The 27984-nt window shown below is 36.8% G+C and overlaps 4 protein-coding genes across 8 annotated transcripts; 1 reads left to right on the forward strand and 3 right to left on the reverse strand.

Annotated features, from left to right (window-relative positions):
• Positions 1 to 124: 124 nt before the first annotated feature.
• Positions 125 to 7174, reverse strand: LOC117930213 (protein IQ-DOMAIN 31-like). 2 transcript variants are annotated; one of them, XM_034850732.1, is made up of 8 exons: positions 7077 to 7174; positions 6899 to 6954; positions 6198 to 6318; positions 4875 to 5171; positions 3688 to 3891; positions 2806 to 2886; positions 948 to 2163; positions 125 to 495 (listed from the first exon to the last, which is right to left on the reverse strand). In XM_034850732.1, the coding sequence occupies exons 3-8, from the start codon at positions 6270 to 6272 to the stop codon at positions 464 to 466; spliced, it is 1905 nt and encodes a 634-aa protein (XP_034706623.1). In that variant the 5' UTR covers positions 6273 to 6318; positions 6899 to 6954; positions 7077 to 7174; the 3' UTR covers positions 125 to 463. The 2 variants fall into 2 exon arrangements, with proteins under 2 accessions (XP_034706623.1, XP_034706622.1); XM_034850731.1 differs by having other exon boundaries at positions 6827 to 6954.
• A 2576-nt stretch (positions 7175 to 9750) lies between these two features.
• On the reverse strand, positions 9751 to 16131 carry LOC117930695 (ubiquitin-conjugating enzyme E2 2). Of its 2 annotated transcripts, XR_004653936.1 has the most exons (7): positions 16029 to 16131; positions 15259 to 15392; positions 15103 to 15128; positions 14050 to 14139; positions 12999 to 13087; positions 10013 to 10211; positions 9751 to 9901 (listed from the first exon to the last, which is right to left on the reverse strand). XR_004653936.1 is itself a non-coding variant. In XM_034851339.1 (6 exons), the coding sequence occupies exons 2-6, from the start codon at positions 15381 to 15383 to the stop codon at positions 10083 to 10085; spliced, it is 459 nt and encodes a 152-aa protein (XP_034707230.1). In that variant the 5' UTR covers positions 15384 to 15392; positions 16029 to 16131; the 3' UTR covers positions 9754 to 10082. The 2 variants fall into 2 exon arrangements, 1 of the variants encoding a protein (XP_034707230.1); XM_034851339.1 differs by having other exon boundaries at positions 9754 to 10211.
• Positions 16132 to 17456: 1325 nt separating this feature from the next.
• Positions 17457 to 26136, forward strand: LOC117930745 (translation factor GUF1 homolog, mitochondrial). Of its 3 annotated transcripts, none has more exons than XM_034851432.1 (12): positions 17457 to 17921; positions 18937 to 19687; positions 21423 to 21579; positions 21720 to 21774; positions 21964 to 22031; positions 22116 to 22220; positions 22313 to 22384; positions 22763 to 22876; positions 23559 to 23699; positions 23783 to 23842; positions 24191 to 24362; positions 24981 to 26136. In XM_034851432.1, exons 1-11 carry the CDS (start codon positions 17565 to 17567, stop codon positions 24354 to 24356), a joined length of 2046 nt encoding a protein of 681 aa, XP_034707323.1. In that variant the 5' UTR covers positions 17457 to 17564; the 3' UTR covers positions 24357 to 24362; positions 24981 to 26136. The 3 variants fall into 3 exon arrangements, with proteins under 3 accessions (XP_034707323.1, XP_034707322.1, XP_034707321.1); XM_034851431.1 differs by having other exon boundaries at positions 25554 to 26136; XM_034851430.1 differs by lacking the exon at positions 24981 to 26136 and having other exon boundaries at positions 24191 to 24596.
• Positions 24709 to 27812, reverse strand: LOC117930746 (probable WRKY transcription factor 72). The gene is made up of 4 exons (XM_034851434.1): positions 27669 to 27812; positions 26274 to 26813; positions 26063 to 26176; positions 24709 to 25947 (listed from the first exon to the last, which is right to left on the reverse strand). Exons 1-4 carry the CDS (start codon positions 27795 to 27797, stop codon positions 25063 to 25065), a joined length of 1668 nt encoding a protein of 555 aa, XP_034707325.1. The 5' UTR covers positions 27798 to 27812; the 3' UTR covers positions 24709 to 25062.
• Between the last annotated feature and the right edge of the window lie 172 nt (positions 27813 to 27984).

Consider the following 27984-nt stretch of genomic DNA (forward strand, 5'->3'; position numbering starts at 1 on the left):
CCTGGACATAAGATTTCCAAGTTTAATAAAGTGATGCAATCAATGTAAAGTCCTATTTTAGCAACAATGTTCAGAGCAGCACTATGGACCTTAGATTCAAGACATGCAATGTAATCTTGCAAACTTCAACCAGCAAAGAGTAAAAAATATAAGAAGCAAAACATTCAACTTCCAAAGAGCTGTATAATTCTTACATTAGCAAATTCTATCATGAAGCATGAAAATAAAGAATGGAACAACACTAAATTAAACAAACACATACACTGGAACCTGTTGAGTCTATCACTATACAATCACTCAGGCACACCAAATGCTAAGAAAAGGAGCAACTCCAGGTACACCATACACCTGTTATTCGCAAGTCCATTTTCACATTTTCCAAGAAAAGTTGCACAACAGGAAACTAGGGACAAGTATTCACTCTTTACCTCCTTGATTTCATAAAATGAAAATGGCCATAATATCACCTCCTCCACTCAGTCTGGACCACCTTCTCTGCAAATTCAAGAATGCCCAGATGCAACATTAACAAAACTGGATGTATTCCATGAGAAATTAGAAGTAATAGCATTGCATATGGATTTAATTACTATAGCGATGGTAAATGTATTTTGATTTTCATGGAAGAATGATAGGAAACTACAGATGAAAGCAGTAATCATGCACATTTTGTTACAAACTGGAAGGCATACGTAAACTATTTTTCTCTGGTCTGATATAGAAGCTGTTGGGATTCTGAAGACATCAAACAGCATATCAGTGTTAAGCTGTCAATGTCTCCAAAATCTTTTTCTCCATAATTTTTTGAATAATAACATGATACATAACATGAATATACACCCGAAACCTATTGGTTTATTGAAAGTAAAATTTAATAATTTAAACCAGATACAGCAAGCCCATGACAAAAAAGTATGAACAAAATGCATATGCAGTAGGATTCTTACCATGACAATCTCTAGAGGACAAAAGTGATCTGTCATTTTTGGATCCTCCTTTGCCACTTGCTTGAACCAGCCTCTGCACTCGAGGTGACATTGAGCTCAATTTACCATTGGTGGAAGAAGGCAGAGAATGCCGTCTGACAAAACCATTTTCAGATCCATCTTGACCAAATCTTGGTGATCCTTGTGCTCTAAGCTTTGCCTTTGCAGATTCAGTTGCTGCCATATAGCTTGGCAAGGTGGGAGTGTTATGTGAAACATTCTCTGAGCATTCCTGCTTTGCTGGAAAAGATTTCCTCCTCCTGGTTCTCTTGTTATCCTTGGTAGTTTGATCCTCCATACAGCTTATCTCCTCATTCACCACAGGAGTGTTCTCAACTTTCCCACCATTTTCTAAAGGATGTGCCTCAACAGCAAGAAGGTGATCTTGTGACACATCAACTATCTCATCCAATGCTAAAGGTTTTGGAGGTAATTCCAGCTCAGTCTGTTCAAGTTCTCCAGAAAGTTTTGGATGTGTTTCTCCCTCAGTCTGTTTGGGTTCTATGGACAACTTTGGAGATGGTTCTGTATCAGTCTGTTTGAGTTCTTTGGACAGGTTTCGAGACAGTTCTGCATCAGTCTCTTTGGGTTCTTTGGACAGTTTTGAATGTGGTTCTATATCAGTCTGTTTGGACTCTTTGGACACTGCTACTGGTGGGGGACCTGTTTTTTCAGAAGAAAAGTTCATGCTCTGTTCTGAAACATCAGGAGCTGGAAAGCCTGAAACCTTTCTTTGACTCTGCTTTGGTTTCTCAGTTACAGCTTCCATCTTATCAGGAACCTCTGTTACAGATGCAGAAACTTTTCTCAAATTGCGTTTAACCCTCTCAAGTTCACTTTGAGGATGATCCTGCACTGTTTCTGCTTGATGGCTCAAAGATTTCCTCTGGGTACGTTTGGGTTTTTCATATTCAGATGAGGAAAGCAATGAGTTATTCTCAACACTCACAGTGGAAACCCTCCGGCTACCTCGTTTTGGCCTTCCCACCTCTGATTCTCCACTTTGAATGTTACCCTGCTTTCTCTGAGACTTCAAGTTGTCAACCTTCTTAGGTTGTGGAAGTGGTTTCCAGAAGAAAGACAATGACCAGCGTTCTACCCAGTTTGCAGCTGAGCTTGGGTCAACTGGATCATACTGGAGTTTCAAGGGCAGAGCAGTAGGCGATGAAGCAAGAAGCTGAAATATGCAGCATTGAATGGCATCAAATCCAAATCATGTCTACCAAAATGCATCAATATTAAGAAAAATTAAAACTTCGCCAAATACCTTTTTGTTATTATGTTGCTTTCACATTATTTAACCAACATTTCAAGATTAAATATATTAGTCCTGTAAGTTGAATGATGTGTGCAATATAAAAAAATGATAACAAAGATATATGTCATTTGTACATCAGATAAGCACTCTGGAAATATCTAGGAGTATCAAAAGAAAATAAATGAATATCAGATGTATGGATCTCTACTGTTAACAATGATACACTAAAACAAGACATGCAATAACACCGGATATTGATATTATATAGCTGCATACCAACCTAGCATGAGCATTTCTCTACGGTCTCTACTTTTCCAGCATATTATACTATCATGATCATGTGCCTCACATCGAAAATGTCACTAGGAAAATAATCAGTGATTATTTTTATAAAGAAGTGCAAACATTCCCAGGCAGTGGTAGTTTCCTGGTAGAAGATGTAGTATTGAAAAAAATACCAAGAATCTAAATGGTCAATGTATTGCTTTTCTCACTCAAAAGTAATAAGCAAGAGTAACAAAGCTTATTAGCATTTAAAGTAAAATAAAATGTTGATCCAACCTTATTAACAAAAGCATTTGGTGATAGCTCCTTCGGTTGAGTGGATTTATTTACTCCACCTGAAACCACCTCTTTGTCGTCCTAATGAAGAATGAAAAGAAGATAGAATCAGAGGCACACAAGAAACCAAGTTTACATATTGATACTATGCATATGGGCTTGCTTGACAAGAGAGGAGATATATTCTCTTTTTGAAGAATGGCCCAAACTTCCAATAGATAACACAAACAAAATTATAAACTATCATCGTATTCTTTGAATCAGTATTTTGGGCCGTAAAGAGACAAAATACCCATGCCTATCAACACCCCATTCAGAGCGAAAGGATTGGGGTGACAATGTGGAATTCCAAATTCAATCCCATGAACATCCCCCAACCCCTCCCCACAAAACAAAAAAATAAATAAAAGCAAAGAAAGGAAAAAGTTCACTATAAAAAACAAACAAAGCAAAAAGGAAACAATGTGTTCATACAATGGGAGCAGCTAAAATTAGGATATTGGGATAAATGAGTAGCAGCACAACAATAGTATTAGAATGACTGCATTTACAAATAGTTTTGAGGAAGTCCCAAGGAAAAGAAGAGTTGTGTCCACATGCACAGCTAGGGCAACCACGGTGAAGATCATCTAAGGCTCAAGTAAGGAGCAATACCGTTCAAAGGTGCCACAACGACAGCAACTGCACCTGTTTCTACTTATCTACTCCCTACCTCAGAAAAATAGGAAACAAAGATTTTGCAAAACAGTTTTTCTAATCACAAAAGAGATGGAAAAGTTTTGGTCCAGAAGAACTGCAGAAAACTTTTCTCTGATCATAAGAACATGGAAAGAAAGTTGTGGATCAAAATGTAATTACTGTCGCAGTTATTCAAGGAGATACCAGAGGCTTTCCCAGACTGCATTTCTTATGCACTTCAAGTCCTGCATCTGAAAGTCTGACTCTTTGACCACGAATCAGTGCCTGTAATTTCACAATCCCCTGCACACATAGTAAAGTAGCAACAGCCTGTCTCCTAACCAAGTGCCCACGAACAAGTGCTTGCAGCCTTATGATGCCCTTGAGGGCCCGAAATGCCCTGCGAGCCTTCACAAATATTGTATACATACATTACATCAGCAATACGGCAATATGAATGTAGAACAAAAATCAACAAAAACATATAGCTCTATACTAGTTTACAGATAAACAATAAGAAAATTAGTTTAATTTACTATTTTTCAATCAACAATCATTACCCAATAGTAGGTTATAATCAACACTAATGACAATGAAACATGGTATCAAAATGCATTCATATCATGATGTAAGGATGCAGGATATTGTTTTCCCAACTTCTCAAATCCTATTGATTCAAGACAGGAACTTATCCTAGCCTTGGAAAATGCATGAGATATTCAGGCAGTAAGGGTTTAAATCACTAGAAAGAAAAATAACCCACAACAGTTCAAAATCTAACATCGGCAGCACAATCACTCGTAAAATAAACTTAAAGTAAGCAAAATGTTGACAGGAACACCCTTGAGTTCTTCCAAATTTGTTCCTAGACTCCAACTCCAAAGTCCAAATTTTATATTCAATCTCCAACTGTGCACAGTCTGGGCAGAAATTAACTTTCTAATGCTTGAAAACAAGAAACAACAAAATGACTAAGAAAGGAAACGTAAAAGGAGGTATTGGAGCTCAAAAGCTATCTATACAAAATATATGTTCAATGGAGCAAAGAGGTCTATATCTATACCCATCAATCTCACAATAGGAGCAAAGAGGTCTTTGCACATACATATATATCAAACTGCACCAACACCATGTCTTTTCCTTGCAAATAAACCATGAGGCAGCATCCATAGCATATAAATCACAGAAGTACCAGAATGCAGAATCAAAAATTCTTGTAGTAAGCAAGATTGATATACATGGTTAATAAATATGTTAAATGATTGGTTTATGTGCCATATTATGTGACAACAAATACAAGTGGCTAAAACATAAATGAATAACAGACTTAACAATTCCCTAAGAAGTGATAAACCATGAAGCTTTCAATATTTCATGCAAGAGAATATTACCAAATAGCCCCTAAAAGCAGCCTGTGCTTTTGTAGCAGCTTGCTCTAGCCTGATTATGTCTGTGTTGTTTGGTAGTCCCAACTCCACATTTGCTTTTGTATCAACATCTTGACTTCCAGGTGATAACAAAACCACATCAAGTGGCAAGTTGTCAGTTGTTGCCCTTTCTAACACCGAGTTCCCTCCACTTCTGTCAGTGGTATGGGGTGCTGGGACCAAAGCCACTGGAGGATCCAAAGCCAAATCACCTGACTGGGCCTTAACAGCAATAAATGCCTCTCTTTCAGTTGCAGCTTTCTTCACATGAAATGAGATTCAGAAATTAAAACTTGCACATAGAAACACTAACATGCAATGAGAATGTTAACACCGAATTAAAAGAAATAGTTTCAGGTACAGATTGACAAGAAAAGAATAGGATTCAGCAAGGAAATTATTAGATCTCCTTAACATCAATGCCCAGAATTGTAAAATACATGAAAATATAGGATGCAATGGAAAATTACAAGTATGGAACAGACTGGATATATGGCTTATTATGGATCGATGCCTCTGATTGTCATGAGTACAAAAGAAGTTTTCCAATAAAGCCTTTTGAGAGGCTAGGAGCCAAATCTAACATCTTGTCTTGTAGGTAAGGAATACAGATCTCATAGATGGAATCATACATGGAGTTTTCAATGAAATAGTAACAGCATGAGAACAACAAAGTCCTGTATAAGGACAGCAAGATCCACTGACCACCACCCACAAACCAATGAAATAAGAAATGAGGACTTGGAAAAAACTTCATAAACACATGAATTATTTACAATAGAACCAAAATCAATGCCAATGAGTGTTTCAAATGCAGTTCATGAAATATTGAGGATTAACACCACCAAGTAGAGCAAGAATAAATTAATAACCCATCCGAAAGAAGGATAAAAAGTTAGAAAAAGACTGACAGGCTTGGAGTACACTAATAGGATATCAAATCAATGACACAGATAAGGGAGTAGAGCATAGCCAGATAACTACATCTGATAAAAGATAGACAGAGCTAAAATAGTGCAAAGAGCAACACAAATCACTCAGATCCGTTCATAATTTGGAAGGGCAGACCAGGGACAATCAGAGAAACAAATCCAGAGTATGGAAACCATCATATATGCAAATTACAACCACAGTAGATCAGATCAATGATTGGTGACAAACAGTGACAACGACAACAACAGCATTGCTGGATCATGTTAAGGATAAACGAGCCCACAAACAATAACGACAATTAAATGATAATAGAGGGTAAAATCATCTTAAATTGAAAGAAAACAAGTTTCTTACTTTTGAAAAATTAGATTTGGACGATTTCTTCCCAAAAAGTAGGGTCTTGATCCATTTTCCCGGAGATTTCCCCATTGCAGAAAGGCCAATATCCGAAACAGTGAAACCAGTGTTTCAAGCCCTGCACAATTCCACATGATTGAAAACTACAAGCTCAGAAATGACAAAAATAAATGAATAAAAACATAAAATAAATAATTAAAAAAAATAAAAAAAAAGTCTGACGAGGCAAATCAAATCATTAGGCCCAAAGCTTAATCTCATCATTTTTGCTCACTAACCCACATCACCAAAGCCAGAACCCACTTACAAACAACACCTAACATTAACATTTCCGACCAAAAAAACGCCACCTTTATTACAAATACAGTAACAAAACTGAAACCCATTTGACTTCTCTCGCTACATCACCATCCAAAAAACACATAGAAATTAAGCATTGTCAGGAAAAACGACGAAGCGAGCTCAATCAGAAACCCTAGTTGTAGTACATTAACGCCGAACACAGTCTAATTGAACACATCTGCACTAACCAAAAGCAAAAAACGACAATCTGAACAAAACCAAAACAAGAACTCCAAGTACACAACTCCAAAAATAAAAAACACGAGTAGAGGAAAATGCGAAACCGGGGTAGATCTGAGGAGAGAAGTGAGGAGAGAGAGGTGTGTGGCGCAATGCGGCGCAGATCTGGAACTCGCCTGAGAAATGGACGGCTGCTGAGAGTGAGGGAATCTGGCATTTACTGTAGACCGAACTGCAGAGGAACAGAGAAAGAGAGAGAGAGAGAGAGAGAGAGAGAGGGGTGAGATGAGGGGAGAGTGAAGAAGAAAATGGAGAAGAAAGTGAAGATTGAAATTGAAGGAAAAGGAACCTAACCCTGAGTAAAGCTGCATCAGCTCTAATGGACCCCTCCATTCCTCTCTATCTAATATCTCTCTCCTGCTCTGCTACTTCTTCAACTGCACTCTCTACAGTCTCTTTTGGTAAAGTTCGCATATCACCCACAGGTGTTCGGAATAAAAGGGAAATTTCTAAATTTAGATGACACGTGGAACAACCTCCCCTTTTCAAATTTCTATTTATTCAAAAAACATAAACTGAAATAAAATAAATAAATAAAAAAACCCAACTTTATAAATAAAATGTTTTTTAATATATTAAATGCTAATAATAATAATAATAATAGACTTCAATGTTTTGATATGGTTAATTTTTAAGTGAAGTATGATTTATTTGGTAATATTTTTAAGAAATAATTATTAAAAATTAGTTTTTAATAACACTTTTATATTATTTTTTTATCAATCAAAATTTTATTTAAAAATTCAATTCTCAAAAACAATTTTTCAAAATTCAATTCCCATGAAGACTAATATACAAAGCAACATTCTTTAATTTAAAATCAAAGATAATTATATTAGGTAGAATTATAAATATTGTACTCCAATGACACATTTCATAATGAAAAATTGAAAAGATTAATGATGGGTGTGAAGATGTTGGGTGATATAAATTAAAGCTCATGTCTTCTAGGGTTTTGGTTAGTTGAAATGGGCAATCATCATCATCAATAACAAGAAATAGTAGTAGGAAGAGGACCACTATGATTCAAATTCTAGTTTAATAGTCTATGTCAATGTAGAGTTCCCAACTTTTCTCTTCATGCCCTAATAATTTCCCTTACCTTCTTCAAAAGAGCCCATTTACTTACAGCCGTTTTGAAGGATGGCATCATTTCACATTTCAGTTGTTTAAGCATAAGTTGCAATGTAATTGGGATTGAAAGGGCAATTTCCCTTAAGAAAGAAAGAAGGGAAATGGGGTGTAACATATCATTGCTCATGTGATGGACCCTACAAAGGAATGGAAGCATTTGTTGTGTTATGAATTTATGAGTTGGTGAAACCACCGACACTTTGACGAGGTATTAGGGCCTTTTTGTTTGGGTTTATCCTTGAAGAAATGGAGGCAAAAGTGGTCACTTTTATAATGCCAAACATGGTTTTTGGTCTCTAGGAATTTGATGGCAAATCTAAGGTGTCTTTCGCTTGCTTTTTAGATGCTTTTTGTGAGCTAACCTAACAACTAAAAGAAAGGAAATTTCTTGCTAGATCGAATTTAAGGTGATCCCAAAAAGACCCATGTGCCTCTTGTTTTTGTGTTTCCAAAACCTATTTAAAGTCGAATGTTGCTGTTGCTTTTAGCTATTAAAATGTTCTTTAAAATTGGGTATATATAGTTCCAAAAATGATCAACATTTTTGTTGTTTGCTGAGTTTTGAAGACTCCCATAGAAGAAGACAGAAGGTTGAGGATGATATGTAAGCAAGGCTGCAAATCCACCTACCAAAAAGAGTATGAATTCTATTATAAATCCTGAATGCATCTAGCAAGCCATCAACATCAACACTCCAGCGAAGCCCTGAATCATCAAAGATAATGTTGTTTTTACCCTTTCTGAGTTTTGGGGGCATCATGGGGTGGCGCCCACGTGAACATGCTTGTGTTTTTTCCCTGCTTGAAACCCCTGTTGACATGGTTACAGAGACAGAAGGGAGAGGTGTGCTAGTCTGATTATACTACGTTGACTATATCGAAGAGCTTGGCTGTACTACAGAGATGAGTAATTACCATACAGTGATTGTATGTATGAAATAATAACTCAATGAATGGGGGGAGAGGACGTCATGCAGATTGCACAAACTTTTGGTCGACAAAAGTGAGATTGGACATGATGAATTATCATTCACCATTGACTTGGAGGAAGATGTATTGGTAGAATAATCTAGGAGTGATGCTTGAGTTGAGATTGGGTAAACAAACTGCAGTAAATAGGCTGTAAATAGGCATGATTTAAAACAAGTGGCGCTCATGCTTCCTGGGCCATTTCAACATATGCAGCAATGGTATGTAATAAATGCATTAAGGATGACCTCTGTGGAACTCTAAATAATGTCAACAGCCAAGACGCAAAAAAGAGCTAGCTACCAAGATCAGTAAAGCCAACATGGCTAACAAAACCTACTTCTTTTCAGGTAATTTTGGCACAGATTTTCTCTCACCCAACCGTGCTGCTCAACCCCCTCTCCCCCACAGCATTATGCACCTCTTGCCAGCTCCTGACCTAGGGTTGGTCCTCTATGGGCACTAGTACCACTACCATTCACATGCTTGTAATCCTTGAAACCAAAATAGAACGAAATAGACCAAAAAGTTTGAATGTACATGTCAAGCCATATCCTATTTCCAAAGGCCTATGTTTCCATCTAACCCTGTAAAATAACGATGCTTGATAATGTTATGGACCAGCAAAAGTCGCTGGAAGTTGGAAACAAGAGTTCCACGGTTGGAAACAAAGCAAAACCCCACAAAAATATTGGGAATTCATGCCTCTTCCAGCAATTATGTTTTCCTCCATTAATTATGGATAAATCATGACAAATAATAATATAATCCTGTTAATGATTACCTCAAAAAAATTTATTCACAGGCTTACAAGTCATAAACCTAGTTTCTTATTCCTGATAACCGACAAAAATGAATTATAGATATGATTTAAGGAAAAGTCTTTTATAAGATAACAGGGAATTTTATAAGACTGCAGGGCAATTTGATACAAGAAATCATTATGTACACGAACTCAAACAAGTGCAGAACATAATAGCTGGTACTGAAAAATCAAGATAGCGAAGCTTGATGTCCCTACAAGCAAACATACAATATGATGTCTGAGTAACAATTTTCTCAATACATTTGTTATTAAAGTGGCCACAATCCTCAAACTAGCCTTCAAAGTTTCAGTGAGATTCATACCACCCTAGCAGGAGGAAGAATTAGACTGATCCATTCAGCTCAGCAGGCCCTGAAGCAACCACAGAGAGAATTAGTCCGCTGTCCAGCTCTGCTCAACAATTTCACGGACTCTTCTGTTGTACTCGCGCTTGTTCTCACTAAACATCCGTGCAGCTTCCGAATTAGCGGGCGAGTTTGGGTTGGGATCACAAAGCAGTGACTGGATAGAAATAACAAAACAAGGATTCAGAAGACCACATCAAGCTAGTAATATCAAAAGGACTGCTGGAACCAAAACATATATGTTGGATTCTGTTCAAACATCAGTATGATCAAGTCATGAGAGACTTATATGTGAATCAATGACCACCACATAAATGCACAAATTTGTTTGACTTAATCATAGAAATAGTATGGTTCTATTGTTAGTTTAATAAATAGGTTTGTTGAATTCTTTGATCATATATCTGATGAACTGCCCACCATTACATAGTTATCAATAAAAGGGGATGCACAGTTGTCCCTTTCTCTCTCATAAGAGAGATCGGCCCAACATCCCATTAAGCCTCATCTGCCAACTACAAATCCACTCCCTCTTGAAGAACCTGAACTTTGAAATTCATTTCCATTAAACCACATCCATGTCGCCTATCCCTTATGTATGGACATACCAAAGCCAGAGAGATCATGTAAGCCAAATAATCTTAAGTCTAAGAAATGCAGTTAAAAACCAAACATGGAATATTCCAGTTTCAGTTCTTCAAAAGATGCCATTGAGTCGTAGGCACTCTAAAACCCTTGAGTTGAGATGGAGGGTGGTCAGCTAATTAACATGCAAAATTGTGCAGCGCATCTGTTGAAGGTCTCATGGCAAAGAGTTGGTAAGAAGGGCTTTATTATAGAGATATGCCAACTCCAACAAAAAACAGTTCCACGGCAAGCTCGAAGGTGCAATCATTCACTATCTTACCCTTGAAGTCACACTAACCAACATATGCTTATAAGCAATATTTACAATAAGATCATTTTTTTCTCTCCTTTTGATAAGATGATGTTAAGGTTTTTTAAGCTAATGCATGAACATATATCCAATCTTGAAGTTGCATTTATTTGGTTTGAAGTTAAGTTGACAATATGCACAACCCTATTTAAGAACAAAATATACATTGAAATGAGAAGATACCCCAATTTCACTTTTTTTTTTTCCTTTTTGATATGTAAACACCCATTTTACCTTTTTTTTGGTGGGGGTGGGGAGGACCCTAGGACCCAAACATGTAACCTCCCACAAGCCCACCCCACTCCCTTATCACTTGAGCCAATCCTCAAGAGCAAGAAACTCTACTTTGACCTTGTTTTTGGTTCTTATATTAAAAGAATTTAGGCATGGCAATGATAATTAAGCCCAGGCATATTAGACATTCCAACTTTTCACTCCCTTACTTGCATCCCTAATTAGATAAAACCGATTCTCATTCACTCTCTACTGAAGTTTTGGAACAACAAGAAGCCAGAAACAGAAAGCTCATATTTGACCTTGATCCATAACATCATGGTTAGCTAGTACTTTCTTGTTGGTTATCATCCTAACATCCACTTTTAGGAATTAGTATCATATTCTATGAGGCTAGTTGATGGCAGGAAAGGTTGTTCATGAACCTGGGCCAAAACAAGTTGGTAAGTAGGAGAACTATTGGATGGGATAAGCAGTTTTAGATTCATATAACTAGGGAGTTTCATTAGGCACCATTTTAATTCTCACCCATAAATCAAGCAATTATGCACCCAGACAACAGGGGGATTTAACATATAGAATTCATATCTGTCTATCCTCTAAGTGATAATGCAGAGAAGATTTCCGTTAAGTCTCTCTACAAAGCCTTTCATCGAATGTTATTTGGAAAACCTGTGTGCAGCCCAATGTGAGTTTTTTTGAGTGGGAAGCAACATGGGGAAAATCTCTTACTTTAGACCAACTTCAGAAAAGAGGATGGTTTTAGCGAATAGATGCTACCTTTTCCAATTGCATGAAGAATCGATAGATCACATCCTCCTCCATTGTGTCAAGACAAGGACTTTATGGGTGTTCTTTCTCTCTTTTTGGGGTGCAGTAGGTGCTGCCAGCCACAGTTAAGGCAACGCTTTTGGGTGGGACGGGTCCTTTGTAGGAAAAAAGAAAAAGGAAGTTTGGAGAGCAAGCCCCTTATGTATTTTTTGGACAGTTTGGAAGACAAGGAACAAAATTGCGTTTGAAAATGATGTGTTGTCCATCCAAAGACTTAAGAGTTCCTTTATTTTCTTTCTTTGGTCAGAGACAAAATTGTTCATAAAAGATGGTCCTTCAACTTTAGTTGGTTTCATTGATTGGATGGGTTCTCATTGAGGGTGGGGTTTTTCTTGTTCCTCTGTGTTTGACAGCCATTTGTTCCAGCTGGGGAGGGGGAAGGTGTTTCTATTTTGTATACTTTGAGTCGCTGTTTTGGCGGCTCTTTTCAATACAATTTTATCTCTTTTATTTATCAAAAAAAAAAAAAATGCAAAGAAGATATATCAAAGTGACTACCAACTGAAGCAATATGGTGATATGAGAAATTAAAGAAGATATATCAAGGCATCACCCAATCCAAGGTATATTTGGAGAAAGAACCAAAGAAATGTGGTACATCCTGCCAATAGCAAAGCAAGTGGAATTCAAAATTAAGGAAACTACAAGCTATTATTCAAACAGACATCAATTCAAGTTACCATCAGATGAGCTACTAAGAGGCGACTTATTAATTACAGCCTAGTAGGCCAAAGCTTTTGAACTCACTATAGACAATAAGGCACTTAATGAACCCCAAGGACCAATCATACCAAAGCAACTACGCATCAAGGTAACAAGATGAATTAAGGTCTGTTTGACCATATATCATGGTAACATGGTAGATATTCATCTAAAATCAGAAATTGGATATTTTACTAATTAAATAAAAAGCAATCGATAATCAAACAAACCCCATAATACCTGGATAGAAGTAAGAATAGCAGCGACATCATATATGGGACTCCACTGGTTCTGTAGAATATCCAAACAGATGCTTCCATCGGCATATACTGATTCAAAAGCAAAAATATCAGGAACTATTATAAGCTGCACACCATTAATTACATCTCTCACCAGAGAACAGAATATATTCAAAAATAAAAGGGGTAGCATAAAGGAGGGGAGAAAAAGAAGAGATCGCTGAATTAGGCCCAGTCAAGAGAACAAGATTATCATCGTTATTTAGATGCCTGGAGGCCAGATGATTGCCAATTATCTAATAATCTTTAACATCCATTTTGCAACCCATGTAAAACAGAAGCTCAGAACCCAAGTATCTGTTGAAAAAGTACATGGATCCAAAAGATTAATTGTATTTGATTCAATGAGAAAAATATAGATATCAAAGATTTAAATATTAAAAGTGGCCACCAAAACATGATTAAAAAGCCAAGAAGAACTCCAGGCTGGATACCAAATGCCATAATGGATTGTCATCTTTTTGCCAATCCTCGCAATTGTCTACAACCATAAAATTAATGCAAACCCATGAAAATAGAAATTCCTATTAGTAACCATAAACAAAGCTGTTTAATAATCCAAGAACAGAGTTTTTTTTAGCTAGTATAGGAAATCCCAATCCTTGATAAAGAATGAAAATCCAGGCGGTCAAAAAGATCACCAAGTAAATATGCCTGGGTTGAGCTTCACATATTTCACTCGAGCTTATAGGTGCATAATTCAAGCGCAAAACTAAGTCGTCTTATTCTAAAAACACCTTTCTTTTCCAGTCAACCTTGTCTGACATCCACTACACTCATAAAATGTGAGCCCAAATTTTAGATAAATTGGAAAAATATATTAAAAAAATAAATAAGATAAATCAAATATACAAACATGCAGCACCCAATGCACAGAAAAATTGAACAGAGCATGTGGTATATGAAACACATGGTTATAAATAAGTTAATAAACATATCATGAAATGTCAATCAAATTAGCTTTCACAAAATTTGCCTCTCTCTCAACTTACTATTTGGATGGAACATTCGAGAAACAAATCGAACAGTTGGGGGCTTATTTGGATACTCCTCTGTGAACTGAAGTGTCAGCTTAAACGTACCTGGAAAGAACATTTTTTTATATATAAAAAATTATATATATAAACAGCTGATACAAACTGGCAGTATGTCGTATATCTAATAATAATAAATAAATAAAAATAAAAAACTACTCATAAAAAAAGGGGGAAAATGAAAAGCTTTTTTTCCTTTTTTGATAGGTAAAGGAAAACGAAAAGCTACATGCTGAACTAACCAAAAATTCCATGTACTGAGAACTATAAACTATTATAAAACACTTTTGCATTGGAAATTAATCAGAAATGCAATGCATGCTATTATTTATGGGCAGAATATCCCAGACATATTAACATTATCCAAAATAAGAAGTTCCTAACTTTGATGTATATTCACATATATAATCATCTGTTGATGCTTGATGCACAAAATTAATCAAATCAGTTTCACCTATTCCTTTCATTGGCTTAATGAGTAGTAACAACACACTGAAGTTCTAAACCAGCCAACTTATATTTGCAACCTGTTGATTCCACCTAAAGGAAACAATGGCTATGAATAACTTACATATAGAGAATGACACAAAAGAATAACATTGACAGCCAGTCTAAGACATTTCTGATATCATGCAACAGTCTTACGATCTTGTTACCAAGGGAAGACATACCCGATTTAAGAAGTGCAGAAAATGGGTGGGATGGAATGCAAGGATTGAAACCCAGGACACCTTTTAGTTTAATGCCGCACAACCAAGTATACATATTCATTCTGATGGAAGTCTATGCAATACATATTTAGAACAAGGTCTATCCAATATAAATCCATAATAGTAGCATTTTAAAAAATAAATAGAAGGTTCAATCAATGATAACAAGCTGACAATTTAATGATATCACACAGCACCATATGTATGGCTTAAGTGTGAATAACAGATATTATTTTCACCCATTCATCCATCTGATTGATATCCCGTCAAAATAAATGTTAAAATTCAAGAATTGACTGACCTCCATCCCAAGGGGTGTCATCGGGACTGCAGTGAAAACCAAGAATTGAATAAGTTAAACTTAAATAAGTCTCTCTATGCATAAATACAGATATAAAACTCTAATGAAACACAGAGATTAGAGCTAAAATGATAGAGCATATCATTCCCAACGTACCCAAATATAACTGCATTCCACAGCATTATATTGTTGTCATGGGGTGCCCCACTGATACCAGCAGGAGGATCTTGCTGAAGCCTCTTGAAATCCCTCATCAGCCTCTTCCTTGCTGGGGTCGACATCCTCACCGCCTAAAAAATTTCCAGCCAAAATCAATCAGATTCGATTGGTCCTTCTCCAGCTAATAACAAATAAAAATCCACAAACAAGAAACTAAATTTCATTCATTAGGCAGCGTCTCATGCCAACTTTAACCCAACACCCTCCCGCTCCAAAACAACCTAATTTGTGACCTAACCTCAAATCCAATCGAACGCCAAAAATTCACAAAAAAAAAAAATACGAAGAAACAAACAACAATCCCCCCAACAAAAGAAAACAAAAACACACACCCAAAAAAAAAAAAAAAAGGAAGAAGAAACCCTAGACTGCATCAAATAATTATGTTAGCACCCCGTTTGGAGCGAGACAAAACGTAGGAAAGCAAAACATTTCAGAATCAAAAGTTTTTCATTATCCACGGTCAAAAGGGAACGAACCCCTCGCCCAACCGTGCTTTGGCTTCGACGAGGCGGTTTCCCACCTTTAGAAAACCTAAATAAAAACAACAACCAGAAATAAAATAAGATAAATACAATACGATTCAAGACTCCCTTTGTTCCACGGTTCTCTCGGGAGGCAGAACAAAACGCACTGATCAGGGCGGGCGCCAGAAAAGCCTAAATCGAATTAAGAAAGAAAAAAGAAAAGTAAAAAGAAATCATTGCCTGTGAAAAAGGAGCGGCAAGAGTCTTGTGATGCTCGCAGGAAGAAGAACTAGGGTTTGTTCTTCTCCAGGAAGTGAGAGAGAGAGATGGTGTTGGGGAAGAAATAGTGAGGTTAGGCGTGTAGGAATATAACGTTTGAAGTCACAAGTTTGCGTCAACCATACGCTGTCACCCCCAATTGGGCCAATCACCAATCCGGCCCAGCTGTCCTTTTGTTTTCTTGTGGGCCGGCGTCCAAAATTTGCAGCCTTTTATACTTTTTCTTTTTCTTTTTCTTTTTCCCTTTTTTTTATGCCATATTTAGAATTGATTGTTTTTTGGGATTCTATATTTTAGAGATTATATTTTAAAGACTTTTTTTTTATTAGTATAAGAGTAGTTTAAAAATAATTTAATTTAATTTACTCAAAATCAATTTTAGGCTTAGGTGTTGTTTGGTAGTCATTTTAAACCTTTTTTGTATTTAAAAAGTTGTATTAATTTTGTGTAATCACAAATAATTTTATAATAAAATTTATAAATCGCTTTCAAGTGATGACTTCACATTATCATACAAATATCAATGTTTAAAAAAATGCATAATATGACGTAGATTTAACATTAAATAAACATAAATATCTTCATCTTAATCTTCAAAATGCAATGAATCGTGTTCACAAATACAAAGTCATATTTAATAATTTTATTAAAAAATCTTTAAATATTATATTTAATGTTCAAATAAGAATACTTCAACTCGTATAAGGTGGGCAAAAATTCATTTATTTATATTTAACTTATATCAAACCCAATTTGAGATCGGGCGAGGAATTCTCATCCCACGCCAAGATCATGACCAACTCTAAAAACATTTCAAACATTTAATAATTTTATTAGAACATATTTAAATATTATGTCTAACATTCAAATGCTAGGTCTTTGGGTGAGGTGGGGGGCAAGGGTTAATTTGTTAATGTTTAACCAATATCGAACCCAATTTGAGGTTGGATGAGGAATTCTCATCCCATGCCAGAATGCTGACCAACCCTAAAAATATTTCAAGGTTATAATGGGAATTCTAATTCCATGCAAAGCTCGTGACGAAGTTGATTTTCATGCATCATCAAATAAATAGCCTATTGTCAAATAAATAGCTTATAATGGAATCTATTAATAAATAAATCACGATTTCAAAATCATAAAATATTATTAAAAGTTAAATATGTCTCAACGTTACAAATCATAAAATGACGAAGGAGCCCCCAAAATGATCATGTGATTTTCAAATTTTGGATTTATGAAACCCGAAGAAGTCCATAGCCCAAATTTTAAGAAATGCCTAATCATCAAGCCCAAGTCCAAGACCACAGCCCAAAGGCAAGATTGGACCTTCTTCTCCGGCCCAAGCTTTTACTCGAGGAGTGTTCAAAGGACGAAGGCAAACGCGCCCCACATTCTCTCTCTCTCCTCCTCCCTTCTCTTCTTAGATCTCCAGACATGCCATGCCTCTTAAACCCTAAATCTCCACCTGGTTATGTGTAGCTCCTAAAACCCCAAATGGGTTATTTGAATGGAGCTTCAAAGACCCTTAAATCACCCAAATATTTATCTCTCTTATGTCGGCATCGCTCTTCCGCATTCAGCCCATTCTCTCCTGTTACTGGATGCAACCCAGTAAAAGGTCTACTGGGTTGGCACCATTTCGGTTGGAGCCATACCTTCTGCTCTCGTTCTCTCCAGAACAGCAGAGACAGCAGTGTAGATTTAAGCCAATACCCGCCTGAAAGGATTCGCAACTTTTCGATTATCGCGCATGTCGATCATGGGAAGTCGACGCTGGCTGATCGCCTTTTGGAGCTCACTGGGACTATCAAGAGAGGGCATGGTCAGCCCCAGTATCTTGATAAATTGCAGGTATAAAGTTCCGTTGCATTTTGATTTTTGACTGTTTGTACTCACGAAAACTGAACATGTTACGGTTTTTGTATTACCTTGAGCAATAATCTTGATAAGCTTGTTTCATGTAATGGGGAGTGGGAGATTGAGTTGGTTGTATATGATTGGGTTGTTTTGAAATATGGGTCTTGCAGACTCCCGTTCATTTTTTAGATTGTGTACTATAAACTCAAACCGTTGCCAGCTAAAGGGGGAAAAAACCCAGAAGGATGGTAGGATCTTTTAACAAGAAAAATCTTAAAGATTATAGCTAAGTTTACACTATTGGAAAATGGATTGTATTGTCCTAGTTGTTTGGGAGACCAAGTTAAAGTTTACTTTCTCGAGGTTATTGTACTGGGGTGAAGAATTTTTGAAGGAATTATGGACCAGCTTAAGGTTCCATGTCAGGTCTTAAAGGTTTCCATCCCTTAATTGAAACTCTGCATCTCATATGTAGTACTGTGTTGTTTAAGATTCCATCAGCTTAATGAAGTTGTGAAGTTGACCATATTGTGAGCTTCTGATCCTGTTGAGAATTTTAGTTTCATACAAAGGGCAAAATGTGCTATGGTACCTTTTTTTGGCTATGGTCTTTTGCTTCGAGGAGACTGAACTCCTTGTTTCTTTGGAGATATTGCAACATGCTTATAGATGAAAATTTTATTGAGGTTTTACAGGGTTGGTGGAGAGTCTACCAAGTTAATTGCTTGTCTAAGTTCATATAAGCAATCGACATGGAAACTTTAAAAAGAATGGGGGGGATATTTCCACTTTTTCATAATCAATTGTATAAATGGGAGCCTTACAATTATCAGAGTATGGATTCAACATCCTTTGCTTGTAATTTGGATTATTGGAATTTCTAAAGAGAACTTTCACTGCTAGTTTTTGTCACTTCAAAAATAAAAAATAAAAAGAAATTTTAATTTCCTTTCAATCTTTTATGCTCTCTTTATCCCTTTCTTATTCAATGAAATCTGTGTTGTCTTAGGTAGAGAGAGAAAGAGGAATAACCGTTAAAGCTCAGACAGCAACTATGTTCCACAGGCACAACTTTGATGGATCTGATGTTACCATTGCACAAGAATCCCCTAGTTTTTTACTCAATCTTATTGATACACCTGGTCATGTGGATTTCAGCTATGAAGTATCAAGATCCCTTGCAGCTTGCCAGGGTGTCCTTTTAGTTGTTGATGCTGCCCAAGGTGTTCAGGCACAAACTGTTGCTAACTTTTATCTAGCTTTTGAATCCAATCTGACAATAATCCCTGTCATAAATAAAATTGACCAGCCAACAGCTGATCCAGATCATGTTAAAGCACAGTTAAAATCCATGTTTGATCTCGACCCAAGTGATGCTCTTTTAACATCTGCCAAGACAGGTCAAGGTCTTGAGCAGGTCCTCCCGGCAGTCATAGAGCGGATACCTCCACCTCCCGGGAAGAGTTGTTCACCTTTGCGTATGCTCTTGTTGGATTCATATTATGATGAATACAAAGGAGTTATCTGCCATGTGGCAGTTGTTGATGGTGCATTGCGCAAGGGGGATAAGATTTCATCTTCAGCAACTGGACATACTTATGAGGTTTTCGATGTTGGGATCATGCACCCTGAACTCAAATCTACTGGAGTTCTTTTAACTGGTCAAGTGGGATATGTTGTGAGTGGCATGCGTTCAACCAAAGAGGCACGTGTTGGAGATACTTTACATCATAACAAAAGCATCGTAGAGCCTCTTCCAGGTATTTTCATCACCTTCTTTACCCACTATTGATAACTTTAGTTGTTCCTTAACAATACAAATGAAAGCAATGGGAAATCCTTGAAAACCACTTGGGGTGCATTTGGTTCACAGGTCTTTATCTTACTTCTTAAGGGTAAGATTATTATGTTTGAGGAGCAAATATCTTTGGATTTTTTTTTTCCTTGGGCACAAGACCCCAGAAATCAGGAATATATCTTACCCACTTATGGCTTACAATTCTTTTATTCTCATTTCTAAGGAATGAAATTTATATATAAAAAAGAAAAGAAAAGAAAAGAAAAGTGGACAACCCATTTTTATTTCCTTATTTATAAATGGATTTAATTTTTACAAAATTTATTTGAAGGGTTATTATGCAAATTTTTAGTAACTATCAAGCAACTCCTAAGATAACAAATACTCAAATGAGAATAAAACTTAATAGGAATTTCAAATTCCCAAACCAAAGATTAGAATGGAAATCTCATATTGTTACAGTTTGGGTATCCATTTCTGGATATATGATTTCCATTCCTGAGTTTAGATGGAAATTGGGCAGGCACACACGTAGTTTAAAGTGTTGTTAGTTTCTTCTTGTTATACTCTGGGTGAATTGATAATTATTTTCTGGAAAAACATACAATGGATGTGAAATGAAATCTTCATTGACGGATTACATTATTGATTCTATTCATACATATTACAAAATCCTTAAATATTTTACTTTATGAGAATAAAATTAGAAAAAAAAAAAAAGAAGAAGACTTGATAGCAAAAATGTGCATCTTGCATGCAAGGCCTATAAAGGACTGGGTGGGTGGTGTTCTCATGAAGGGAGGAAAGGATATTAGGTGGGGTTGTGAAAAGTCAAAAGGAGAGGGTGGCTTGAGTTTCAGGCCAGGACCAAACTTGAAGTAGGGGATGGTAGGAGGATTAGGTTGTGGCATACTTATGTAATTTGGTGGGTCGCTTCTTTAGCGCCTCTTTGCAATACAATCATATACTTATTGATAAAAAAAAAAAGGTTGTGGCATACTTATATAAAAAAAAAAGGGTTGTGGCATACTTATATAAAAAAAAAAGGATTAGCTTTTAGCATGATTTGTGTGGCAATCCTTTTCTTGCGAGGATGGCATGGAGGCTTTTTGGAGAAAAAGTGCAGAAAAGCTTGGATGCTAGCCCTGTTATGTCTGTTCCGGACGATTTGGCATGAGAGAAATTGTTGAACTTTTGAATCCATGGAGAATTTAATTCAATTGTTAAGGGATTGTTTTGTTCTACCATCCTTTTCTTGGTCTAGGTTTTGTGTAGGAGTGGGCTACTCATCCATGTATGGTTTTGTGGACTGGGTAGGGTCAAACTAGTGTAACTCCTTTTCTATTTCACTTCCTTTGACAATCTTTGTATACTTCCTGTGTTCTTGGGTTTCACCCTTATTTGAGCGGTGTTTTTAATAAATTATTCTTTTGCCTATCAAAAAAGGAAAAGGACTGGTCTCTAGCATAAAGAGTAGACGTTACGGCTTCACTTTTCTGTTGGTTCTGGACTATTTTGTCAATTGAGTATTTTTATCCTCAGAAAAGAAATGACTGGGCATAACTTAACTGATTCATATCAATTTTTGCAATATGATTTTGCATTTAACAGTAACATATTTTTTATGTCAAGGATGTACACAGTATTTCCTGGTCCTGATACCTTTTATTTTGTGTGCACTTCTGTATAATATAAAGGTTTCAAACCTGCAAAACACATGGTATTTTCTGGTCTTTATCCGGCTGATGGCTCTGACTTTGAAGCACTTAACCATGCAATAGAAAGGCTGACATGCAATGATGCCAGTGTATCAGTTACTAAGGAGAGCAGCACAGCACTTGGTCTGGGTTTCAGGTATGGTGCCTTCTCACTGGATTTTTTTCTCCTTTCTATTGTTAGGTTGTGTGAGGGGGTTTACTTCTATTATATTTGACATTTTAGTTAGCATCAAATGGAGTATTTTGGTTAAGGTGACTGTGATCGTCTTTATACAGGTGTGGTTTCTTAGGCTTACTTCACATGGATGTTTTCCATCAGCGGCTTGAACAGGTAAATTTCCTTCTTTCAGTTGAGCATTTTTGCTTTAAGTGATTTTTTGTAATGCAGGTGAATACAAAAGATGGGACTTCTAGGCTCTGATCTATAGCGGTCTTACTACCTACCATTTTCTTTTAACACAAACAACTTCTTTCAGAACCATTCTACTTATTTTATCTGCCATTGTATTGTGAATGATAGGAGTATGGAGCTCACATAATTTCTACTGTTCCTACTGTGCCATATATTTTTGAGTACTCTGATGGAAGGTATGTAGCATATTTGGTCATTTCTCTTTAATGCTAGGTTCCACATTTTTTTTACCATATAATATGTATTGGTCTCTTGTTTAGCAAAATACAGGTCCAGAATCCTGCTGCATTAGCTTCAAATCCCGGTAAACGAGTAACAGCTTGTTGGGAACCTACAGTGATAGCTACAATTATTATTCCTAGTGAGTAAGCTCTCATGCTCCCTTTACATTTTACCCTTTTTTTTGGCTGCATTTAAAGCATTTATTCATCCTCTTTTTGGTTGTAATCTATTGAAGATATGTGGGGCCTGTTATTACACTTTGCTCTGAACGGAGAGGGGAGCAATTGGAGTACTCATTTATTGATAGGTAAGTTTTGCTCTAAGATAGTTGATGTTTTTCCTCAGAAGCACAAATTTATTGCTGATTATTCTTGGTTCTTTAATTTTTTAAATGACACAATGAAATACATGGCTCAAACTACAGAGCTCACAAACCCACTTGTCGATGGCTTCACCTGGATACTTGAATCTTTTTATTGAATAATTTTCTTTTTCTCTAGAAACCAAGTGTGTTGAATTCTATATAGAATTCTGGGCCTTACTAATTTCCACTACCACTGGATATAGACTTTGGTTGATGATATTTTGCTTTCTGGTGGTAATTGCTGTCAATGGTTTTGTATATATCATTCCATAAACTAGATGAAAATTGAAGTATTGGCTCTTTTAATTTTCATTTATGCAGCCAACGAGCGTTTATGAAGTATCGCTTACCTTTGCGGGAAATTGTCGTGGACTTTTACAATGAATTGAAGAGTATAACATCAGGGTATGCGTCATTTGATTACGAGGATGCAGAGTAAGTGGGCTCTCTCTCTCTCTCTCTCTTTCTCTCTCTCTCTGAGTCACACGCATGCATCCACCTAGGAAATTCTTGCCCCACCAATTGGGTGTGTGACCGATGTTTGCCCCATGAGAGGTATTGTAATCTCACATGGGTTCTGACTTATCAGACCAGAATTACTTATATGGGCACCTCAAGGGAAGCAAGTTGCTATAAGTTTTAACGACTCTTGGTTGCTTTTTTCTAATGTAAGTAATCATAACAATAAGTATTTTTGGCCCTTTCTAAACCAATTAATGTAAAGAGGATAAAGCAAGGATGATTTCTAACACAGATGAAAACCTAGCCTTTACATTGGCCAAGCGATTTCTGAGGTCGTCCTTTCTTTACTGACCTTTAATGTATGATTTGAAATCCCAACACACTTGTAAAAGTACCTTAATGCAACCTTTCAGTATTCTAATTTTCTTTAGGCCCATTCTGAGTAGTCTCATCTTTGTAGCTGTAGCTAGAAATTGTTATTTGTTAATGGGTATGGGACAGCCATAATTCCTATCATGAGATAACCACATCTCCTAGGCTACCATGTTTCTACAGAATTTATTCCTTTGCTTTTCTATTTTGGACACATCTCGTAGACTTACTGTAAAAATGAGGGGTTTCTCTCTAATTTTTCCTTGTTGGGTTCTGTTAACAGATATCAAGCCTCTGATTTGGTGAAACTGGACATCCTTTTGAATGGACAACCTGTTGATGCGATGGCAACCATTGTTCATAATTTGAAGGCACAACGTGTAGGTCGTGAACTAGTGGAGAAGCTGAAGAAATTTATTGACAGGTCTGCTGTTTTTGAAGTTGATTAATTTCCAGTTAGCTCTTCTTGTTGTAGTAGTAGCCTGAAATTATTCTGGTTTTGAACAGGCAAATGTTCGAGATAGTAATACAAGCTGCTATTGGATCAAAGATTATTGCGAGGGAGACGTAAGTAAATTTATGGTTTTCCATTTTCACATAAATGGTATTGTGAAGATCATCATGTCAGAACTTTGTGATTGATTCCTTCCTTAAGGCTGTTTGCTTTGACCTCTCTCTCTCTCTCTCTCTGTTCCTCTAAACTGTGGAGTTTCTGCAGCTAAGATTTATCGCTGGGTCTCAAATTTTCTAATTTGTTACATGCATTTGGATGCAAAATTGGGTTTTTCTAAGAATTCTCTCTTGTATCTTGACCCAGATAATTTTGAGTTTTTTCCCTGTACAGTATCATGTATCATATTGACAGTCACCCTACAATTGTTCAGTTTGCTTAACCCTCTGTTTGCTTGTTTTTAGGATTTCGGCCATGAGAAAGAATGTTCTTGCAAAGTGTTATGGTGGGGATGTTACTCGGAAGCGGAAGCTGTTGGAGAAGCAGAAGGAAGGAAAAAAGCGAATGAAGCGGGTTGGCTCTGTTGATATACCTCAGGAGGCATTTCATGAATTGCTGAAGGTTTCATAGAGAAAGGTATCTCAAAGAATTCGATATAGTTTTAACCTAGTGATAATTTTTTTCCTATAAGCTGCATATTTTTATTCATCAGATTTAAAATATTCAATTTGATCTACTAGAAAATGTAAACTTTTAGGTGCTTAGGCATTTGATATATGCCCTTGGCTACACACTTCATTGTATTTAATTTTTTAAGGTGACAAGTTCTACAAAACAGAATAGTATGAAATAAAACCAACCTTTCCCACATGCTTCTTTCCCCTCTTTTTTTCTTTTTTCAGTTTAGAAAAGGAAATTAGATCTCTAGTTTTCCATTGAACTATATATAAGCCTGAAAGCCAAAGAGGTCAATAATCTAAAATTATGGAAGAAAGCTTTTACTACACTGGCTGGATCAACTCACAACTTTTTTGATCCGTACAGATGGTAAAATTATTATAGAATCATTAAGGTTGGGTACAATCAGTGTGGATTAGTGGTTTTGTAAACCATCCCATACTGCCTTTTATGTATACATGTAAAAGGGGAAAAAATAAAACTGAACACTCGACCATGCGTTCATTTCCATTCAAAATCACAAGATTAATGTTATTCTCTTCTAATGGACTCTTCTAATTATGTAAAAATCGACAGGGTATGCTATTCTACCTGTCAAAAAACAATTTCAAGAGTCCATTAGAAGAGAATATCCTTTTCTGAATTATAGGAAAATCTATCAGTTGTTCTGGTCCCTGTTCTCAGCAGCAGACCCAGAAGTACCACTTCTAGGGATGGAAACTGGAAATGGAGGCTGGAGGAGGATGGAGTTTCCTGTCTGAGAATTTGAAGATGATGATGCATTTAAGTACCCAGGTGCACATCCCTTCCCATTCTGGCTCAATGGGTTGGTAGAAATGGCCTGAGTAGTCTCACCCCACTTCAAATTCTGGCCCAAGCTCTCTCCTGCACCTGGGTTTGGTTGGCCGGTACTGCTGCTAACCATTGATGAGAGCGCCGCAGCTATAACTGTCCGAAAACTTGGGTCTGATGTTATCACCTTGGTCAGTGTTTCAGTTAAGGACTGTTGAATAGGTGCTTGGCCGTTCTTTTCCATGTAGGGTTGATGAAAATGTTCTGGTGGTTGTCTTCCAAGATTTAGAGACCCTATTTGAGCTTTATTATGTGGTAGTATGCCATAATTAAGGCACCCATTGCCCCAAACTGTAGGTACACTGTTGGATTCTGAGGAAGAAAAGCTAAGACTTGTTGAAGGGAACCTTGGGGTGCTAGAATTGAAGCTTGAAGAAAACCTGCTGAAATGAGAGGATGATGAAGCTGTAGTGGTGAGGTCTAGAGTAATAGTTGGAAATGGGGAAGAGTTCGCTGCATAGAGCTGCCTTGTTCTCATATTATCAGGGAGACTGAAGTTCAACCCATGGAGCTCAGTAGCAGCAGGTGAGGAACCAAGGCCTGGCTGAGAGGCAGAAGAGCCGGAGATGAGCATGGAAGCTGCAGCAGAGGTGGTGGAAGCCATGGCTGTGGCTGACATCGGAAGTGGGTGGTTGTGAGTTCCTTCATAGGTAGTGATCAAAATGGACATGTCCTCTGCACATCTCTGCACCTGGAAGTCGACGAAAATCAATATCAAACGTCAAAAACGTTATCAACAAGGCCTGAAGAACACTTCAAATGTACCAATCTAAGAATCTGTGTTGAACATGAACAAACTCTGATACCTGCTTTCTCACTGGGCAAGATGGTGCAACTGTACACCGATAATAAGCTCGCGGGCATGGATTCCCCTTAGCTATTTTCTGTCCATATTTCCTCCATTGGCACCCATCATTCATCTGCAAAAATGAAAAAATAAAAATTAAAACTACTTGTTCTGTTATAACTAGTTCATCTCATAGCTGATCAATTGTTATATGAAACAGTGAAACTAACCGTTAGCGTGTCACATCGAGCTCTAACTGAAACCCTGGCTCTCTTCACATGGGGCTGCTGTGAAACCTCATCTCCGGTTCTCATTGTCTTCAAAACTTTACTGGGAGGCCATGTCTCCCCAGCTTCCTCTTCCTTCACCTCCTCGATACTATTCTCGGTTGGACTCGAGTTGGACGCAAACTCTGTCACATCCAGTTTAGACACTTGAAATTTTGAGTCTAAACCAAGGGTGAGACCAGCATTCAGCTCATCGTCGTCTTCCTTGGCCTTGCTAGCGATGCTGGACTTACCATCTCTTTTACCATCAGTTGGACTACTTCTTCCAAGGCAAAGGGAAACTAGTTCGAGTTCTTTGGATTCTTCATCAATGGCAGGAGCTGAATCCACAGGCCTCTTGGAGGGTTCTTGTTGAAGAATGTCAAAAACCTGCAGTTGAAGAGACTTATAATCCTTCCCAATTCTCTCCAACATGGTCTTTAGTCTCTCATTTTCTTCTCTCACCTCCCCCATTTCAGCTTTGGCCGAGTCTAGTTCATCCTCCTATGTCATCACACAAGTAATTAAGTTAATAAAAAGAATTATATTAACTTGTTTTTTTCTAGATTTTTTTAGGAATATGAATTCGGCCCGCGAACCCAAAACCCTAGAATTATTCAACAATGACTATAAAGCTAGATTTGGCAGCCAACGAGATTGACTACATGTCCATCCATGTGGGATCAAGGGTCCAAAAATTATTGCCATTTAGATCTTATTGTATCATATTATGCATAAGGTCATCAACTTACTGGTTAAAAATAAATTTCATTGAATGGCTTTCTATTAAAAAAAGAAGAAGAAGAAAAAAAAGTACCTTTAATTGAAGTTTTCAGCTCCTAATTATAATGTGTTTAAATTTTTCAATCTAATCCTTTAACAAATTCATGTGAATAAACATAATACATAAATATTCTTAATTTATAAATATGGTATATTATGATATTATTTTAAGATGTATATATGTATGGATGATCAGTTAATCGTTGTAATTAAAATAATTGGTTGAAAGTTTGTAAGAATTAGCTATAGCCAGATTTTGGAGAAAACAGCAATTGAGAGGGTAACAGGAGAACTGAATGAATCCATGACAGTTCCTGCCATTGATTCTTCAAATCATCATAAAGAAGAAGAAGAAACCAAGATAAATGCATGTATGCATATGTCCTAGCCTGTATGAATGAATCTTTTCAAAACCAGTAAGTCTGGCTCTAGGCATATAATTCACAGAATTCATCTAAGCTCACATGAAGAATCCTTCATAAATCTCCAGAACCCATTGCCATGATCCTAGGAAAATCTCATAAAGACAAGAAGAAGACCAAACAGACTTAAAAAAAAATGATAGAATAGTATTACCTTTCCAGCCTCTTCATGGGCAATGGACTCCATGGCTGCACCTTCAAAGCTAGCTGGTCTCTCTATCTTTTGGCTCTTGTCAACTCCTATCCCTTTGTCCCCCTCCTCCCTTCTTCCACTTCTATACATCTTATAAATTAAAAGAAGTATCCCTGTTGTTTTCTGACTTTGGCTTAAACAAATTCCAATCACAGTGCAGACACCAAAATGTCAACTGCCAACTATACTTCTATTAGTTTTTTTATGTCCCCATAATTAAAGATAAAACTAGAGATAAGAAGACTTAAACTTCAACGCGCAAGCTGTGAGAGGATTG

Source organism: Vitis riparia, chromosome 14 (genome assembly GCF_004353265.1).
Source record: "Vitis riparia cultivar Riparia Gloire de Montpellier isolate 1030 chromosome 14, EGFV_Vit.rip_1.0, whole genome shotgun sequence".
NCBI lineage: Eukaryota > Viridiplantae > Streptophyta > Magnoliopsida > Vitales > Vitaceae > Vitis > Vitis riparia.